The sequence below is a fragment of the Phyllostomus discolor genome, chromosome 4, assembly GCF_004126475.2.
Source record: "Phyllostomus discolor isolate MPI-MPIP mPhyDis1 chromosome 4, mPhyDis1.pri.v3, whole genome shotgun sequence".
NCBI lineage: Eukaryota > Metazoa > Chordata > Mammalia > Chiroptera > Phyllostomidae > Phyllostomus > Phyllostomus discolor.
In genome coordinates this window covers 143,022,439-143,043,531 of record NC_040906.2, presented here as the reverse complement: position 1 = coordinate 143,043,531, position 21,093 = coordinate 143,022,439, and the positions used below count along the sequence as shown (strand labels likewise).

The 21,093-nt window shown below is 39.0% G+C and overlaps 1 protein-coding gene across 4 annotated transcripts in view; it reads left to right on the top strand.

The window, feature by feature from the left end:
* Window positions 1-3,439, top strand: part of HMGN3 (high mobility group nucleosomal binding domain 3) — a 33,831-nt gene extending 30,392 nt beyond the window's left edge. The window contains exons 4-7 of one of the 4 annotated variants that reach the window (XM_036024380.1): window positions 1,227-1,277; window positions 2,316-2,429; window positions 2,548-2,647; window positions 2,964-3,439. In XM_036024380.1, the coding sequence (XP_035880273.1) occupies window positions 1,227-1,277; window positions 2,316-2,429; window positions 2,548-2,647; window positions 2,964-2,977 (279 nt within the window). In that variant the 3' untranslated portion in view covers window positions 2,978-3,439. Of the gene's footprint in view, window positions 1-1,226; window positions 1,278-2,315; window positions 2,430-2,547; window positions 2,883-2,963 lie in introns of those variants that run through there. The other 3 variants (XM_036024381.1, XM_028510476.2, XM_036024379.1) reach the window with 3 other exon arrangements.
* The last annotated feature ends 17,654 nt before the right edge of the window (window positions 3,440-21,093 follow it).

Below are 21,093 nucleotides of genomic sequence, written 5' to 3'. Positions count from 1 at the left end.
AAAGCTATTGTAATTGGGGAGCAGACTGCAGGTCTAGAGTGGCAAGGTTAATAGAAGCATTCCGTGCTTTTCAAGCTCAGTTTTCTGTTTCTGTTCGAAAGGTCATGTCTAACAGCCAGTCTTCAGGTATTGAACTGGCAACAATGTTACTTTATGCCCCTGATGAAAAGGGCCAGATTCCATATAACCTGAAACACCTAGAGGCTTTGGGGAAAAACATGTATTTTTCTCCACAGGGGAGAACCTGGCCAGTGTTTTCTATTTAAAAACCATTCTCCCCTAGTGTCAGGAGAGATGTACACTTATTTTTTCCTAGCTCCGTGACAGAAATGTTTGCCCTACTATAGCACGGAAAACCATCCTTCCCAACGTCCCAATGTCCCACCTGTGCTCGGTGCTCAGTGCCCTGGGAAGTGGGCCAGGGCCACAGCCCTGTGTGGAGGGCACTGTGGCCACAGGGGAGGTGGGCACTGCTCATGGGAATGGGCAGGAGAACCATACAAGGCAATAGAAAAAATAGTTTTCTGGTGGACGCTTTGGCTACAAAATCTGTGAAAAATCTTAAACTTTTGGGGGCTGATAGTGAAAGTTTTGCCATTATAATCATGTTCTTAATAGAGAGCTCTAAGGGCAAAATGAGCCCAGCATCAGGGTGGGCAAGAGATTCTTCTCACCTTGAGCTGACATTGGAGATGATGAAAGTAGGAAGACAGTTGGCTCCACAACTTGAAAGCAACATCAGAGGTGGAAGGATTTGGAAATTATTTTGAAGTGCTTCACAGGCAGCAGTCTTCATTACTGGATGGGCTTTGCCTGTGATTGTGCTGTGATTTCTCCACTGTTGGGAAGGCTAGTGTGACCGAATTCATTGAGTCATTTGGCCGAGAGCCTGAGTCATCCCTCTTGCTGCCGTGCTGTGATAAAAGGAAATGCAGAGGCATCAGAGATAGAAGCCTAAACCTGTTCCCAGAGAGCTATTCTGGACCTGAGAATAATGAGTCGGCTTTTAAATCTCACCTGCCGTTCACTTGAGAACCAAGGATGAAAATAGTTATGAACTGCAGAGCTCTGTATGCTGTTATAGGATGCTGAACATAGAACGAAATACTTTTAAATGAACAAAATCATAGTCAAGGTGGACTGTTGTCTTTGTAGCCTTTTTGTGTTCTTTTCGGTGCTGAGGGTTGTCTTTGTCAGTATTTGTGTAATTTATTTTATTGTTACAGAAACCTGCTCCACCGAAACCTGAACCTAAACCAAGAAAAACATCTGCTAAGGTAAGAGGTGCTCCCACCCCCACTTTGTCTTTTTAAACAATGAATAAATTGCAATATCATATCCAAAAGTCATCCAAGGAAAGATCACATTTAATGATTCAGGCTAAATATCTAGAAGGCTGTTACCACTGCTACAGTCTAGAAGGCTGTCTAGAAGGCTGTTACCCCTGCTACAGGCTTTCTCAAAAGGCATGAAGCACAGCTTTATGCTTTACCAGGGATGTGTTTTCCATTTGGTCAATAAAATGAAGAGAGTCAGAGCATGTTGCTCTGAGAAGCCTCATGTCGAAGGGTGGGGGGGGGGGGTGGTAGCTTCCTCGGGAACATGCTGTTCACACGGTGCTCAGAAGGGGTAAGCCGTGGGCAACACTGTTGCCAGCAGCTTCAGGACTTGGGGAGGGGACTTCTGACTTCGTGTCACTGGTCTTAGTAGGCCTGTCCAATAACTAATAATAATCACATAATAATACTAACAAATAATATCAGCAAAAACTTATATGACCTTTTTACTATGCCAGACCCTGTTCTGATTGCTTTTCTCGTATAACCTCACAATTCCCTTGTGATTGTTTGCAATTATGTGAGTAGGTGATTCAGATACAGCTCTCACCTCTGTAGTGTGGTCTTAAAATTACAATCTGGGTCTTCATTTTCAATTTGTCTCTCAGCTTTCTAGTCGATTGCTCAAGCCCATGTCCCCACACGAAGTGTCTCACTTGCTGGGTTCTCCCCGGCTTCTGCCTCATCCTTCACCAACAGCTGCTGTTCTCTCCACTTCTCAATTCACTGAGAGAGGAGGCTCACCAAACACATACCTGAGGGGAATCATCGTGTTTTCCCAGAAGGGAAGGTCCAGTGCACTCTCTAAACAGCCTGTTACATTTCAGAGACTCAGTAGAACTCAGCTGATCCCCAGCAAAATTAGGTTCCTCCTACAAGCCACCATGTTGGTTCTGGCTTGTGTTTAGACAGAGGCTGACTGATCTTAGCTAACATCACACCATGTCTAACATACTCTGTGCTCTGATCCTCTGTTAGAAAGAACCTGGAACAAAGATTAACAAAGGTGCTAAAGTGAAGAAGGAGGAGAAGCAGGAAGCTGGAAAGGAAGGTATTGCACCATCTGAAAATGGTGAAACTAAAGTTGAAGAGGTACTTTGCATAAATACCTCCCACTGATTGAATCAGTGTCTTAAGAAATTGTTGGATCCTTCAGCTGCTGATAGCATGTTCTTAATGTCTCTTTTCATTGCCTGTAATGTTATTGCAGATCTACATCTCTCGCTCAACTGTTAGTGTCTCAACCTCCAGAGGTACCCCACCCAGCACACTGTCAGTAAAAGGGCAGATTGAAACAGTGAGAGTTAAGGGTACAGTAGAAAATTCTGCATGTTTGCAGTGACTAGAATCAGATAGTGTTGTGGTGGTGTTTATTATGAACAGTGGGAGCTTGCAGCAAAAGCTTCTGTGGCTGTTTGAAAAGCAGAAAGCAGTAAATATAGCCAAGTGTTTGTGTAATATATATACCTGCCTTGTCTGTTTTCCACCCAGAGTTGAAATAGGTTTTCCGGTAGAGCTGCTAAAAAACAGGTGTTTTAAAGTGTGTGTGTTGGTGGGGTGAATTTTTATTTGGCTTATAATAGTTTTAATAGTAACCATATCTTTTTTTTCCTTTCTTTTTCACAGGCACAGAAAACTGAATCTGTAGATAACGAGGGAGAGTGAATTGTCATGACAAATTGGGGTTGATTTTATGTACCTCTTGGGACAACTTTTAAAAGCTATTTTTACCAAGTATTTTGTAAATGCTAATTTTTTAGAACTCTACTAGTTGGCATACAAAACTATATAAGAATGGACATTTTACCTTCTCATAATTAAATCTTTTTGGAAATTTCCATCATCCTCAAGTAAAATAAATTTACTATTGGAAGCTGTGTGTAAAATTGATTCAGCATTCCATGCATTTGCTTTAAAATTTTAGTCCTGTGCATACTGTGGTGTTTTTACTGTGCATATTTGAATTTTTCATGCAATTTTCTAGAGCAATAATCAGTGGTGCTTTTGTACCTAGGTTTATGTGATTTTAATGAAACATGGATAGTTGTGGCCACCTGCTGACTATTTGTGGTTTAAAATAAAAGGTTTTCTTGCTTGCAGAATACCTGCCTCCTAGTAGTGTTTTTACTCAATTTAGACAGCATTTTATTTTATTGTTGCAGAAGATGTAAAGAATTTCAGCAGTGTGTGCCATGATGGTATCTCTGATAAGTCAAATACAATTGTTTCTTAATTTTCTGGCATTTAAAAATGTTATTAATAAAGTCATCTGTGAGTGCCAGTGGAGAATTACACCTAATACACTTCACACCAGAAGTGGCCCTCAAGGATTACCACATATAAAACAATAAAAACCTCTTTTTTTTTTGAAGTCTTTATAAACAGTGTTCTGCTAAACCAGAACTAGTGAAAAACCACAAACCTTGAAAATTTCCCACTTTCAAAATAATACTGAGTCAGATTTGTACTAAAACACTTTCACATTTGTTGAGGACTTAACAGCTTTGAAAATTTTACCCAACATGACCACATTTCAGCCTTGAGTCAGCCTAAGAAAGCAGTTGGCATAGGTGTTATTAGAGGTCCTTCCTAGGCTAAAAAATGGGGACATGAAGAATATGTGACTTGCTTCAGGCCCACAAGAAGAAGAAAAAACAGAGCTTGAGCCTGATCTTTTGAATTCTATACACAATGTCTATCTTAGTCTGTTCAAGCTGCTGTAACAAAATGCCACAGACTGGGTAACTTATAAACAACAGAAATTTCTTTCTCACTGTTCTGGAGGCTGCCAGTCTGAGATCAGGGTGCCATTCAGCCAGGTGAGGGTCCTCTTCCAGGTTGAAAACTTCCTATTGTGTCCTCAGATTGCAGAAGGAGCTAGGGAGCTCTCTGGGACCTCTTTTATGTGGTCACTGACTCCATTCTTGCAAGTTCCACCCTCATGACTTAGGCACCTCCCAAAAGCCTCACTTTTAATACCACCATGTTTGGATGGTAAGGTTTCCATGTGAACATTGGAGAGACATTCAGACCATAGCAATGTCCTTCTGCTTCTGGAAGGATATAGCCAAGCTAGGAACAGAGGAACTATCTTATGAATGTAATTTTTTTTTTGCTCATTTACATTCCTGAGAAGTTTGGTAACTGCATGAGTACCTAGGAAAGCTGAATTCTCGGGATTCCTCTTAGATGAAGACTTGAATTTTTAAGATGGTGAATAGTTCCTATGCTGCTTAGGGACACTTGTAAAAAGGCTGTTGTTCCTCAGGGCCTTAGATGCTTTTCTTTTGTGATTATCAACCAAAACGGGGTCCCTCCATCATTTCTATATTTTGTGTCACTGTCCCTAGTCGGTCGTTAATCTGCAGGTAACAACCGTTTTATACAGAATAATCTCATTAAAAGTTTCCTTAGCTTCTGATTCAGAAGTGTACCTTAATTCATGAATGTTAGATATGCTGAAAACCACTTTTACCCCAAAGAAAAAATAGCTGGTATCCTGTGAACACTTTATAAAATTGTCTTCAACACTTTTTAGTACAGAGTTGAAGTACACTGCTGGCTAGCTCCCAATTCAGAAGTAGAATATAAACTCTCTAGATTTACTTTTTTAAAAATTATGGAGGTGCCTTTGCTAATGTTGCTCAGTTGATTGGAGCATCATCCTGTAACTGAAGGGCTGTGGTTCAATTCTTGGTCAGGGCACATGCCTAGGTTGTGGATTTGATACCCAGTCTGGGCATATGATCCCCAGTCCAAGTGCGTACAGGAGGCAACCAGTTAATGTTTCTCTTTCACATCCATGTTTCTCTCCCTTTCTCTCTCCCTCTGAAAGCAATGAAAAAATGTCCTTGGGTGAGGATAAAAAATTATAAAGGTGCTATAGGTGATTTTTAAAAAATATCAAACACTACGATAATATATAAAGGAAAAACTCAAAGTTCTCCTTCCCCTCTTTCCTGAGTTCCAGAGATAATCATTGCACATCATTTTCTCTATGACTATGAATGTGTGTATATATGCACAAACATACACATAATTTTTAAAGGAAGGAAATATACAGCCTATTTAGAATTTACTCAACCAATAAAATATAATTGAAGACAGATTATTTCGAATATTGCAATGCTGCCATTGATACTGCAATAAACATTCTAATAAACAAAGCTTTGCCTGCCTACATATTTCTACTCAAATAATTTTCTAGAAGTAGGATGTCTGAAGTGGAATGTCAAAAGGAATGTACATGGTAATAGTAATCAAAGTCACTAAGGCCTTGTAATAAGTACTTTACATAAATTAATTTGGGAGAAAATTTGTGAGTTCTTCAATTATTTTAACATAATGTTCCCATCCCCTAATAAAAATACACCCAGTCTTGGCTGGCGTGGTTCAGTTGGTTGGAGTATTGTCCCATAACCAAAGGACTGTGGGCTTGACTCCCAGTCGGGACACATGCGTAGGTTGCTGGTTCAATCCCCGGTCAGCTGAGGTGCATACAATCCCTGGTCTGGGTGCACATGCAAGGTAGCCAATCGATGTTTCCCTCTCATTCCCTCCGTCCCTCTCTAAAAGCAATGAAAAAATGTCCTCAGGTGAGGATTTTTAAAAAAGCCCAATTTTACAATGTCAAATAGAGGTTCAAGTTAATTTAAAACTGCACAGAGATTATACATCTCTCCTTTGTGGGAAAAAACAAAGTCTTTTAAAGCTAAGGTTTAATATGATATCTGCATGTAAATTTTATGACTTGGACCGGTTTCTTGGGTATGATACCGCAGGCAAAAGCAAAAACAACCAAATAAAATATAGATAAATTAGACAATATCAAAATTAAAAACTTTAACAAAGAGACAACCCACAGAATGGGATGAACTATCTGCAAATCATATATCTGATAAGGGTCTCATATCCATAATATATGACACTCTTAAAATTCAAAAATAAACTATTAAAAAATTTAGTAGGCAAAAGTTTCAATGACATTTCTTCAAAAGCAGCCAATATGTAAATAAAGGGATGCTCAACATTGTAAGTCATTAGGGAAATGCAAGTCAAAACCATAATGAGATAACACTAGAATAAGTATTTTTAAAAAAAGTGGAAAATGATTTATTGGAGAGGATGTGAACAAATTGGAACCTTTGCTTATTACTCGTGGGAATGCAAAATGGGGCAACCTATTTAAAAAACAGTTTGAAAGCTCCTTAAAAAGTTAAACTTAGAATTACCATATGATCCTGTAATCCCACCCAGAGATATATACCCAAGAGAACTGAATACGTACGTGAATACAAAAACTTGTACATGAATGTCTATAGTAGCACTTTTATAATAGCCAAAATGTGGAAAAGATACAAACGTTCATTAACTGATGAGTGGATCAACATAATACAGTATATCCATACAGTGAAATATTATGTAATCATAAAAAGTAATGAAGTACTAATATATTATGAGGTCTTTCCAGAAAGTATCCAGCCATGTAATATGACAAATAGAGACATTTATGGAAGATACAAGAAATATTGTATGTAGAACAATGACACCTTAGTCCCCTTCAAAGTAAGCACCTTGGGACCTCACACAGTTCTCCCAATCACCATCGGCTGCCCCATCATATTTTCTTGAGTTTCATTGACAGTCTAGAATCTTTTCCCTTTAAAAGGTGATTTTAGTTTTAGGAAAAGCCAGAAGTTGCAGGGTACCAAATCTGGGTTGAAGGGGGACTGAGTCACCTGGGTGATTTGATGTTTCACCAAGAAACTCTGTGTAAGAGGAGATGCATGAGTGGGCGTGTTGTCATGAAGCTGTCAATCACCAGTTGCCCATAACTGAGGCCTTCTGAATTATTTGAATAGTTTCCCTGGAGAAATGTTCAAGCTTAATGCAAAATTTGATGCAGATTCGTTGCTCTACTTGCTCAGTCATTTTGAATGCGACAGTCACACAGTACACATGCTCACTCAACAGTGTCTACTGCCCCCACTGACTAGTACAGTGAAGTCATCATTGTCCACACATGCATATTCCAGTCCACTCTCCTTAGCTGCCAGGTTACACCAATGTCACACTAACAGTTCTTATTACATAAACAACAACTGCATTTTTCCTGACACGCTTTATAAGGTACCACATGAATGAACCTTGAAAACATGTTAAGTAAAAGAAGGCAGTCACACAGACACACACAAGAAAAACACACATATGATTCCATGTATATGAGAATATCCAAAATGGGCAAATTCATAGTGGCAGAAAGTAGATTTATGGTTGTCAGAGGCGGGGGAAAGGGAACAGTTGGGAGTGAATGGGTACAGGGTTTCTGTTTGGAGATGATAAAAGGTTCTTGAATTAGCGGGGATGGTTGCACAAACTCATGAATATACTAAAAACATTTATGAAGCTACTGAAAGCACAGGACTTAGAGTCAGGAGGTCTGGGTTTAAATCTCAGCACTATTTCTGACTAATTGTGTAAATGCAGACAGTTCATTTAACGTCTGCCTCTTCATTTTCTCATCCTTATGATAGAAATGTCTGTTTGACAAGGTTGTTCAGATTGAATGAGGTAGTCACTGTGAAATCACCTGGTGCAGTGCCTAAGTGGAAAACAGTAGGTTTTCCACAAATGTCAGTTGAACTGAAATTGGATGTTTATAGATGAGCTCTGTAGGCATGTTCTGATGAACATATACCATGTATGTTTGTCTAGACAGTTAGCCTCTGGTCAGTGTGTCCCCTTTGAACAGTGCAAAAGGAAGAGTTGTGTTTTGTTAGAAAGGCAATATAGTATAATGCCTAAGCTTGTGAACCCTGTAACCATTCTGCCTGGATTCAAATCCTGTCTTTGTCTGTATGACCAAGGACAAGTTACTCAGTCTCTCTAAACTCTACATATCTTAGAGTCCCCATCTACAAATGAGAATAAAAATGGTACTTCCTTTATAGGGTGTTTATAAGTGTTAAATGGCACGAAGTAAGTGTTTAGGAGGTACTATTAGTCAAAACATGCGCTGGTAAAATGTTAGCTCCTGAGGGCAGGGACCATTGTCTCACTTCCTTTGTTCTCCAGGGCCTGACACACCATGGGGGCCAATAAACATTTGCTGAACTGAATGTGGTCTGCAACAGGGAAGAACCAAGCTCAGGGTTGTTACCATTGCTACATCCATTTCTGAAGTAAACCAACTGCACTGGGTAACACAAACGTATAAACCACAAATCTGGCCAATATTCCTGTAAGTTAATAAAAAAAAAATTAAACCATCATTATTTCATTTAGTTTATGTTTAAGCTAATGCCTTTTAAAACACCAATACCATAACTTTAAGAACACCTTGAAGTTTGTGTTTGGTACTATTCCTGTAATGATACTTGCTCAACCTGTGCAATCACATTTTTAATTTAGACCCCATGTTACTTTCCTAAGAAAAATTATATCATGATCTTTAATACCTTCCTATATCTGGACCTAGGTTAATGGGTATCAGGGAGTTCCTCAAAACCACATCATCCAGATTCCCCTTTATAATATAGGACCCTCAAAGCTTTCTCACATTTATTAAATACCTCCAGTTATGAAGAAGTTGTTATTTAAGTAGCTCTAAAAGTTAGAAAATATTTTCTTACTGTTGAGCCAAGAACCATCTCTTGTAGCTTCTAATTACAAGTCCCAGTTCTGCTAGAATCAAGGACATATAGAACTAATTGATTCTTCCCCCAGCTGTCCTTCAAACATATAAAAACACCTGTTACATCCCCTCAGAAACACCTCAGTTTCTCTCATCCATCCTTTAGATTATGGTCATAAGGCATGGATCTCTTCAAAATACAATGTATTTCAATAGCCTCATAAATTTTGATAGTTGAAAAATGGGCACAGAAATTTTCAAAACAATCACAATAGCTTGAACTATATGAAATGCCTAGCTCATCGTCTCTTTTGAACCTTCAAAAACAGCAATTTTATGTGGCTCAACCTAGGCTTTCCTCAATTTTAACCCCTTTTGCAAGTTTGATCAGTGTCTCTTCTGTGAATTCATCCATCTCTAAAAAGCACAACTGCGGGGCTAAGAGCACTTCAGAATTGCACCAAAGTCTGTCTTCCAGTTTCACTCATTCATCAAATTGAACATCCAAATGCTGGGCATTGTGCAAGGCATTAGGGCATAGTGGAGCGAGGGTCATGTTCATGCTCTTATGGAGCTTCAAGTCTACAAGGAAGCCAACATTAATTTCTTAGTAACACTGATAAATGTGTATTTATAAAAGCCATCACTGAATCCTAACCTTTTCCACAGAAAACCCTTCATATACCTTTAATAGATTCCATTTTGAGAAAGATGTTAGCCACAAATAAACCTGAAGGAAACTAAATAAGTCAAATTATTGAATAGCACTTTTAAGTATTATTCACTGGGTTGCTAAGCAGTATCAGTGAAACAAATGACAATTTGGCCTTTGTGTAACGAGTGTTTAGTTGTACTTTCAGGAAATAATCGGTCCTGAGTATTTCTTGGGGCTCTTACACAGATGTCTTTTCGACTAGTAGAGTCCATTCTATGACAAAAATCCTCAGATTTAGGGATCACAGAACTGGGATACACTTTTGTGGGTGTCTGATGTCATTTCTTTCTTAGAACCAAGTCTCCTTTGAATTCCAAAAGAATTACTTTTTTTTCTTGGGAAGATATTGAGTTCTTCTAAGAGTAGACTCTAAGTCAGGATAAGGTGATTTTAAAATATGCTTTTACTCTCGATAGAATTCAATTTGAGAAATGGGTAATGACTGGTACTCTTAAAAACTGGTTTACTCAGCATATTACCAAGTCCCACAAGCTGCATTTAACCAGCTACTGTTAAGCAGCTACTGTGTTATGAGCGTTACAGAAAGGAACCCATTGGAAGCCCACATACTGTTACCGAAACAGGCCTCCTCCCTGGGGTCTTTCTGTACTAGGTTAGTCTTGCCCGCTGCCAGGTAGGAACTGTGGCTCTCAATGCCAGAGTTTGGTAAAAAGGGAAGGAACTATTTATTAAAAAGTTATGCAGGTTTATAATAATGGCAGAATGCCCCTGTTAAATCTGAGTCCCTTTAAAACACGCACACACATGCACGCACACACACACACACACACACACACACAGTGCTGCCTTCCCCCTTTGCCCAGTCAGGTGAGTCAGCGGTACCGTATCTCAGGAAAAGAAATAGAAGTCCGAAGCTTAGCTAGACTCTTGGTTCCTCCCAGTAATCTGTGCTTGGCTAGGCAGGTCTCCCAGAGTCCCCAGCACAATCAGCTATGTTGCTGCGATATCCAGTTCTTAATCCCAAACCACATGGCACCTTCTCATGTCCCACCAGCGGGAGTACTTTCACTCCTTTTCTTCCTGCATGGTCTCACATTGTCCACCCACACAGCCCTGCATTGCCTCTCCTCCCTTGTGAAGGCCTACCTTTAGTTTAAATTGCAATCCGGAACTTCCTCATGACCCCATTTCCAACTGTCCCTACAATCGGCTACACCTGCCAAGACTCCCGAATTTTTCTGCCTTCCTTGGCTGCAACAGTTAGTCCAGGCAGGTGTGGCCCCTTGGTGTGGAGCAAACCATCTCCAAGCTCTCATGCAGTTGCTGTAACTGGGGGAGCTGCCTCCCAGCTACATCATGGTCAAAGTCATGCCCATCTCCCTTGCTAGTCTGCTGTTGATATGCAAAATAAGTCTCAATGGCCCTGCTCCATATCTTCCATTCCCCAGCCAGACTTTTGGGGGGAGATATCCTATATTCCTGGATACCCCAAATTCTGGACCCATTAAAAATTCCCCTTTGGGGGGCTCTGGGGCCTTCTGCCTATACCCCATTACATGAGCACATTGCTGGAGAAGTAATAGCAACCCCAAGAATAGACGTAATTTTTGGCTTTGTTCTTATAAGACAGAACTTTGGCCATGTGCTCTTCTGCATTTTTTTTTTACAGATAGCTTAATACTGATCCATCAAAACTGAGACACAACCAAGTCCTGAGTGTCTACAATGCACCCTTGATAGAGAGAAGCAAATGAGAAATTGACTGATATTCTCTGACACAATGAGTTGCTTTTCCTCTTGCATTCATGTAACACCTTCCTTGACCTAGATTTTGTACTTATTTTATTCTGTCTGATACTGTGTGATGATGTTTCCTTTTCTATTTCCTCAAGTACAGTTTGAGCCTCTGTAGGCAGGGAGTTCTTCATCCTTATATTCTTCAAAGTACCTATCTAGTGCCTGGCACATAGCGGTTACTCAGTGAATATTTATTGAATGTTTAAGTGAACTCATTGTAAGTCCAGGTTGTTCTCCCAACTATCGAAGTACTACTGACCTCTGAGGGGGGCAAAAGTAAAACATATAAAAGAGGAAAAAAGACTCCAGGGTACAAATGAAGTGTTAAATGTGTTCATTTCACACTAAAGGCTCTAAAAGACCAGAGAACAGAACCATCTTGAGCAGCTGGGGAAAGGTTTAATGGTGGCAAAGCACAGATGCGGCCAATTCTGAAGGCGGTATGCATGAGTCAAAAAGCAGCTGAAGGGTCTGTCAGGCGAGGTAACAGTCTTTGAGGGCTGGAGGAAGCATGTGGGGTCAAATATACATGAAGTGAGTTCATCTCATAAAACCATGTTTTAGATACCTGAGCAAATTCTTTCACTTTTGCATTTCCATTTTGTTTGTAAAATAATTGGGTTGGATTTCATTAATGGCTGGTAAAAACATTTTTTTAATGCAACAGGATACCAGTAGTTCTTTCTTGGAGGAGGGGGTGGCTACAGGAGGGGCATATGACCCACTCTCTTGGCCATTACCTCACCCTTTGAGGCAACTCCTAAGGGTCATTTGCTGAACCAATAGAACACAATTTGAAGACTTATGAATCAGGGGACCCCCTAAAGGTTGGGGTGACAGGATGGCTCCTTCCAACTACCAATGTGTACAGTTTGTCCAGAAAGATGAGACACTATGCCTGGAGTAGAAAGTTGGCAGTGGGAAGCAGTGGGAGCAAACTGTGAACAAAATGCTCAGGACCATGCCTGGCACATGGTAAGCCCTCAGGAAATGTTAGGTAAATGTGTGTGGGAATATGATATTGTAGGCGAGGAATGTGAAATCCTTCTACATGGTCATAGAAGCCTTTAGTGGTGGTCACCAGTGTTTGGATTTAATTCAACAAGAAACACGGGGTCTCGTGATTCTTCCCCAGGAAAGACAGGATGAGCATGATGTCCAGGGAAGAGGAGCCTAGCAACTAACTGAACCCCTCAATTAACCTATGTTTTCCCTTTAATTAGAATGTGGTCTAGCTATTGCATATTAGAGAATTACTGTTAGTTTTCTAACATACAATTATGATTATTTTTAGGAAATGTGTGCTGAAGTTTTTTAGGGATGAAGTGTTGTGATAGCTGTGACTTATTTTGAAATAATTATATATATGTGTGTATATAAATAATGTATAATACATGCAACATATGTAGACATATACCCAACTTCATCGGCAATCCCCAACCTTTTTGGCACCAGGGACCGGTTTTGTGGAAGGCAACTTTTCCACTGCTGGTGTCGGGAGGGGGAGACAGGAGGCAGAGCTGCTCACCTCCTGCTGTGTGGCCCATTCCACAGATAGAACAAATACGGCAAAATGTTCATTATTAGATCTTGTGATAGGTATACACAGGTTTCTTATAGTATACTTTTCTGTATGCTGGCATATTTTCTTAATAAAAAGTTAGGAAAAAAGTGGAAAAAAAGCGTTTTTCTTTGACTCTCTGTAGGAGCAAGAGGACAGTTAGTAATGACAATCATACACATTAGGGGAGTACTTAGTCTGTGCCAGGCTGTGTCATAAAGAATTTGGGCTGACCCAAGGAAAGGTCTATCCTTTATCCACAGCTCCTGAAAAGTAATGTTTACTTTAAAATTTTTTTTAATTTATTGATTTGAGGAGAGAGAGAGAGAAAGACAGAGAGAGAAACACTGAAAAGTAATCTTTAATCCTTGGAATTTCCCAAATGCTAAACGTGTCTTTGTTATTTATGTTATTCAACTGTGGACAGAGGTGGAAGGTGGGGTTTGGGGTTGGGGAGCTGGAGACTTTGTTTAAACATTTGGGCAATCCTTCAATCAATCATGCCTATGTAATGAAACCCCAGCCAAAACTCTGGATTCCAAAATTCTGGTGCACATCCCAGGCTGGCAGAACTCCATGGGTATTGTCACACATCCATACCCGAAGGGCAACTTGTCCTGAGGACGATGGAAACTTTGCCTTTGGAATCCCCCTAAACTCTGCTCTATGTGTCTCTTCCTTTAGCTCCTTCTCATTTGTATTCTTCCTCTGTAATAAGTTATGAGTGTAATAGCTTTCATTGAAGACCGTGACTCCTTCCAATTTTATGGCATTAACCTCAGGGTGGTTTTGAGAACTCCCTGAACTTGCAATTGGTGTCAGAAGTGACGACAGTCTTGGGGCCTGTGCCCATAGACTTTGCATTTGGCTAACACCAGGCATGGCATTCTCCTTTTGTATGAATATTTAATACTCATAACATGAGCATTAATAAGTTGGATGGGACCTACTGTTTTGCCTGTTTTACAGAAGAGGAAACTTAAGAACAGATAACTAAGTTGCCAAAGGATATATAGTCAGTAAATGGTGGAACTGGAATTTAAATGCTGGCAGACTGCTCCAGAGCTTGTGCATCGTGCTGATAAGAAAGCATGCTTATTTCAGTGATGTAAGTGAAAAGAATTCCAAGGTAGGCAGGTCCGGGGAAGAATGTAAGTTGAGTCCTGTCTCCTTCATTCTCTACCTGCAGTTCTGTATAATAATGAACCTTCAGAGTGGAGACCCTGAGGCATAAGACACTGTGCCCTGAAAGAAAGATTCAGAGATGTTTAAGACTACACACTTTGTTTTCTAAGGCCCTTAAGTGAACTAATTAATTTTATAAAGAAGTCCAAGAATTCTAGCAGAAAGGGCTTTCTCATAAACTGTTCCCTTATCCAAATAACAAAACCGCCACATTCTCCTGCCATTCCTATTAAAAGGAAGCCAGTGGCATGGAAAAAATGCTGAGAGAGAGAGAAAGAGAGAGAGAAAAGTCCCACACCTCCCTGCACTAATTGATAATTGACAATAAGCCAAATCTAAATAACATGTGCTTCAGAATTCAAAAATAAGAGTAGTAATAATGTCAATACCCTAAAGAAATGATTTAAGGAAAGATCTATGTAACAAGTGATGTTCCTGTTATACTCTTCTTTTGCAAAAGTTCTAATTTTAACAGGCCTCAAATTTCAAGACTTTGCAAGCACTTTGGTAATTTTCTAAACCAACTAGTTGAATCTACATTAAATTTTATTTTATTATTATTTTTTAAAAGATTTTATTTATTTATTTTTAGAGAGGGAAGGGAGGGAGAGAGAGAGAGAGAGAAGGAGAGAAACATCAATGTGCGGTTGCTGGGGGTTATGGCCTGCAACCCAGGAATGTACCCTGGCTGGGAATCGAACTTGGGACACTTTGGTTCCCAGCCCACGTTCAATCCACTGAGCTACGCCAGCCAGGTTATTATGATTTTTTAAAGATTTTATTTATTTATTTAGAGAGAGGGGAAGGGAGGGAGAAAGGGAAGAAAAAAAATCAATGTGTGGTTGCCCCTCACATGTCCCCCCCTGGGGACCTAGCTCGCAACCCAGCCCTGTGCCCTGACTGAGAATCAAAGTGGCAACCCTTTGGTTCACAGGCCAATACTCAATCCACTGAGCTACACCAGCCAGGGTGGAATCTACATTAAATTTTAATCAAATCATCACAAAAGCTTCCAGATAAATGGTACTATATAGGCACAAGCAAAAACTGTGAGTGACTCTCTGCAGCAGTCACCAAATTTGTGCATTTGCTCTTTAAGTGTGTGCATTGATGTGTTGACAGTGCCTTTACACAGGTTGTGAACATTCTATTCTTCTCTTGTCATCCCCAGAAAGCCTGCAGGTATGCAAGGGTAGAGGTGGCTAGGGAGGGGAGATAGGCAATGCCAAGAGCATATGAAAACAAGGGAAGTATAAGAGATTAAACCTCTGGTTTATTTAGCTGCTTTATTTTGCTAAACTGAGCCTAAAGGCCAAAAGAAACTTCAAGAGGCTTTAATTTGTGCCTTTCTATGGACTTCCTTAAGTGGCTTATATTTCACCTAAAACAAAAGGAGAAAAACCAACTCCAAACATTGTGTCTTGAGATTATGCTTTGGATGTGTTGTTCTGGTCTCTACTATAGTCATTTCTAATTTTTTTCAATCACTAAAAAAAAAAAAAAGGTTCTGAAAACACAATTATGCCAAATCCTAAAACCTTCTGTAGTAAACAAAACAAAAAAGAAAGAAAAGAAAGAAGAAAAAAAACCCCAAATTTAAAAAAAAGGAAGGAAAAAAGCCATCCCCAAAGGATAATACGTAGCAGTGTTTGCACAGTTCCTCATCTATAAAATAAGAATAAAAAAAGTGCCTCTCTCACAGGGTTGTTATGAGAATTAAATGAATTAATATTTTTAAAGTGCTTAGGACAGTATCTGGCACATTGGAAGCTATATGACTTTAAGAAAAATTTTAAAACACGAGTAAAAAAACTTTACAGGCACAAGTGGAATAAAGTGAGTGAACATTAGAAAACCGGCCTTTGTCCTCCTTGCAAGTAATTAAGTACCGTGAGGCAGTTCTGGAGGCAGAGAGAATTGAGATATAGTGGGAGTAAAGTGTTTCAGCAAGTCTGAGCTAAGTGTGTTATCCCTTGGTTTATTTTCATTATATGAGTTTTTTGGGTCCTACATACTTTGAAGTTTGCCTCAAGGGAAAAAGTTGAATTGGGACTCTTTGTGACTAGAATCTTTGGCCTGGAAGGCTGGCGCCTTCAACTGTTTCTCATGCCAAGCCTTTGAGATTCTGTTCCTGTTCCAAATGCAGACAGGAGCTTCCTTGCAAGTTTTTCTGAAAGGAACGAATGAGACTAAACTCCAACAGATTTCTGCCTTTATGGACTTTTAGCCTAATTAGTTTCATGAATTAGTGCCACGGCTGGAATGCAGAGTGCAGCAGGCCCCAGTTCTGGGGGTGGAGACACACAAGGCCCAACAGACCATGAAGCAGGACCAGTCCTACCACAGTCAGGGATTCTCAAGAAAGGCTGCAGTGAAAAAACTGCACAAAAGCGTCTCGCATCTTTTGGCTGATTCCACAGGACTGCAGAGTTTGGACATTGAGCCATGCAAAAATATATTAATACCCAGAAAAGGCTTTGTAATACCAAACCTAGTAAGCACAAGGTATCACATCATTTGCACTTTGGGACTTGAAAAAGAGAAAGAAAAATTTAAGGTGGTTCTGAGTAGCTCTTTTCCATATCCAAAGGGAAGCAGAACATAGCTGAAAATGGAAAACACCATTAAGCAGCAACAAGAGGGGTCCAGGTCAAAGACAAAGAAAAAAGCTTCCAGGCCTTCTTAAACAATTATACTGGACCTGATCAGACTCATCCACTTTCTGTAACAAATATTCGTTACCATCCCTTTTACTATCCTGAAATAAAGCTCATAAATAATGTAACCTACATGCATAGTTTTGAAAATTGAACATACTGTTCTAACTGCAAAATGAAGAATAATTTTTTAAAGAAATTAATAACAAACTATGTATTTCATTATGTAAATGTTTGCGCATAACGTCACAAGAAGAAATAATGGAATGGATAGATGCACAAAATAAGTTCAGATTTAAGAAAAATAAAACATTCAGTGAATTATCAACATATTTTTTAATTGGAACTTTATTTATTTAATTGTTGTTCTATTACATACAGTTGTCCTAGTTTTCCCCCACTGCTGTCCCCGGCCCCACTCATCCCCCTCCCCCTGCTCCCACAGTCAGTCGCCTCTGTGTTGTTCATGTCATGGGTCACACATACATGTTACTTGCTTAGTCTCTTTCCCTTCTTTCCTCCCCTATACTTGAAACTTTATACTAGGGGATAAATACTTTTATAGGTATTCATGGAATCACTGAGATGCAAACAGCTGTAGTTGCAGTGAAGACACAAATACTTCAAACTGTTGCTGTTGGTAATGTGATTTTCTGAAATGGAGCACACTTGTTCAAGTTGCAAACTAAGCACAGCATTTAAAACTGTGCAAACTATTCAGAATATTCAGTGTGTGTATATGTTAAAACAGAGTTAGGTTCTAGGCTTGGAAATTTATAAACAGGATTATTTAAAAATCTCCATGAATGTCCAGTGGGATAGGTGAAAGTCACGAGAGAGACGTAAGACAATGCTGTTCACACACCGCAGGATGTCTAGCATCCCTGCTGTGTCCAATAATCCCCTCCTGACCTCCTCACCCACCTCCCCACTTCTGGTCATGGTGACAGCTAATGACTCCACAGAAGACCAAAGCAGCCTCTCAGGGCACAGTGCAGCCCCTATTAAGAATACTTCACTAGAACCTTCATCACTTCTCCAGTGAGGTCAGGGTGAAAGTCAGGGTGTGAGGTCAGGCCCCAATGGATGCTCTTGTCTGGGGAATGATGAAATGGAAGGGTCCCAGTCACAAACTTCCTCCTCTATGTTTCTCCATTCTAACTTTTGAAATTTTAATTTCTTTTACTTTTTTAAATAAAATGTTTTAAAAATCAAGTAGTGTAAAATAGTGACCTGTTCCACACTTTCCAGCAAACCCTCTCCCCAAAGGTATATACTTTTAAGTATTTCCTCCAGTACTTTTCACCCATAATTCTGAATAATATGCTTTGCTCCCCCCATGGGCTTGATTTGTAAAGTCAACATAAGTTTTAATTATTTATTTATATAATAGTATGCTTTATATTATTACACTATTTTATAATTATAAATATTATATATTGGGTTTCAAATAAGGAATATAAACTTGAAGGTAATGAAAATCTTGAAAAGAGAATGGAGTTAATAAAAAAAGAGGCCAGTAAAGGTATGTTCTGACAAGAACAAAGATGGAAAATGATTTTTGGTGAATGGAAGTGATTTAAATTAAGGCCAACAGTTTATATTAATGGTGATGGGAAATTGTAAAGGTGTGGATTGATATTCTATCTGCAAGGATATTGAATAGCTTTAATGACAAAGACACTATCATTGGTTTTCTAGGTGGTCAAGGAGAAATAGAGGAACAATTTAAAGAGATAAGCCTTCAGCAGCAATATGGTATGAGAGAAGGAGTAAGATTTAACATTAACTTAGTAATGGATATGATATGGAAGGGAGTTTCTGAAGTTATCAAATCAATTGCTATTGAAAATTTATGAAGAAAAAGAGAGTAGACAGGTTTTGTGGTGGGTAACTATTTCATTGTCCAATTGAATAGGAAGTAATGGCAATGAATTCCTATTAGAAATTATAATAGATAGCATACAGGTTATATCCATAAATGTCATCAAAAGGTAAATTACCAGTCATGCATTTCTTTTCTTTTTCAACCTAAGAAAGAAAATACTCCACAGTTATAAATAAATAATGTAAAGAAGTAGCCTATTCTTTTTTTTTTTGGCTAATTTTTTTTTCAACTTAATCTTTATTGTATTTTTTTCCCAATTACCATTTAGTCCCCTTATAGCACCCCCCGCCAGCAATCTCCACACTGTTGTCCATGTCCATGAGTCCTTTCTCCTTTTTGTTCAGTCCCTCTACCCGCTAACCTCCCCCGCCACTAGCTGTCTTCCTGCTCTCCATCTATGAGTCTGTCCCCATTTTCCTTGTTAGTTCACTTTGTTTATTAGATTCCACATATGAGTGAAATTATATGGTGTTTGCCTTTCTCTGACTGGCTTATTTCACTTAGCATAATGCTCTCCAGGTCCATCTATACTGTCACAAAGGGTAAAACTTTCTTTTTTTTTTTACAACTAAGTATTCTTGAAGCCAAGGACTAAATTCTTGGTTTTTCTCACTTGCCACATAGACACTCTCCAAATGTTGTATGGGCCAAGAACAGTACTCCTCCCAGCACCTCCTTCCCATGAAAAGACTAGATTTAATGTCTGTTGTTGAATTCAAAGTTGGGAGAGAAGTAAAACTGTCTTCATTGATAGATAACAAGATCCAGTATATGGAAAATCTTAACCACATGCAAAAAACTATTGAACTTAAAAGAATTCAACAAGATCTTAGGATATAGGACCAATATACAAAAATCAATTGTATTTCCATATACTAGCACTGAACAATCTAAAATGTTCTAAAACTGGATTTTAGCAGTGGTTATAAAACTTGGTAAATTTATTTTAAAAATCATTGAATTGTACACTTAAAATGAGTCTATTTAATGGTGTATAAATTACACTTCAATAAAGCTAATTTTTTAAATTGGGAGATGACAAAAAGGGATAAAAGATATATTTTTCAACAAAAGGAAGGTTTTACTCATTATTTATTCCTGATTTCTATGTCATAATCTCCTGTGTCAAATACTCTATCCCTGAGGGGTAGAAGCCAAATTGGGAAATTTCTAAGCCCTATCTGAAGAAGCCATGATGTATGACTACCACTGTCTTAAATATCAGCACTAACACCACAGGGCAGAACTTTGAAAACCAGCTAATACCACTGTTAACCTGGAAGAGCACTGAGGAGCCTGGTCACAAAGAAACAGATGGAGGTGAGGTGAAAAGTCAAGTCAGATGGTCAAGGACAGTTCTGGGAGGGTCAGGATCCTATTCCCTAGGGTTGGGTGGGTCACAGCCTAAAGGGACCAGAGGCTCTAGTTGTTTGAAAGAAACTCTACCTCTTTGACTTCCAAGAGCCAGTCACCTCCCTGTAAGGGATCAGAGGTCCTGGCTTTGATAACCCAAAACAAAAGGAACACTCAGAACTCTCAACGCAGCTCTCAACAACTCTCCACCTCTTTGCAGACAAAGATAGAAACACAATTATCACTGCAGAAATTTCAATTGCACAATTCCCACTGACAGCCCCCTGCCTTTGGCTTTTCAAAGCCCCACCCACTTTTAATTCAAATCACATTTGTAACCATACAACATTCCCAATAACAACTGCAAGAATATTTAATACTAGTATGAATAATTTGTATTTCCTGTATTAAAATATGAAAACCATCAGTGGAGCAAATTTAAATTCTGGGCTCAGAAGCAAAGTTTTCAGATAGAATCTTCTAAGCTTTGGTGATTGAAATAAACAGGTGCCCAGCAGAAAAAAAAATTCTTTTTAAAAAATACAACAGTGCAACTCATAAACTGATTCTGGGGCATTTTGCCTGTAGCTGTTTGTTTATTTCAGTATTGGTTTGTTAGTTTTTTTAATCTATTATTTTTTTGAGAAATATTGATAGACTCACAAAAAATACTGCACTCCCTTGTTACCCATCATAGTGGGAAACTATGTCAGCCAAATGCCCTGGTTCAAAAAGGGTTGACTATCTGTAAAGAACAGTAATAACAGACATAATTTAGCTATATACACGCACAAGGCCTTGACAGAAACTTGTCCTAACATTCTGCGAAGAAGGTTTAGTGAGGAAACTAAAGCAACTTGCCTGTGGTCACATGAGGCAGCTCGATGGATTTGCCGTGCCAGAAACTGTGCTAAGCATTTTATATACATTATAACCTTTCATAGATAATAAATTTATTCATTTATTTATTACATGTAAGTGATATGTTAAGTGTATTATAAAAACT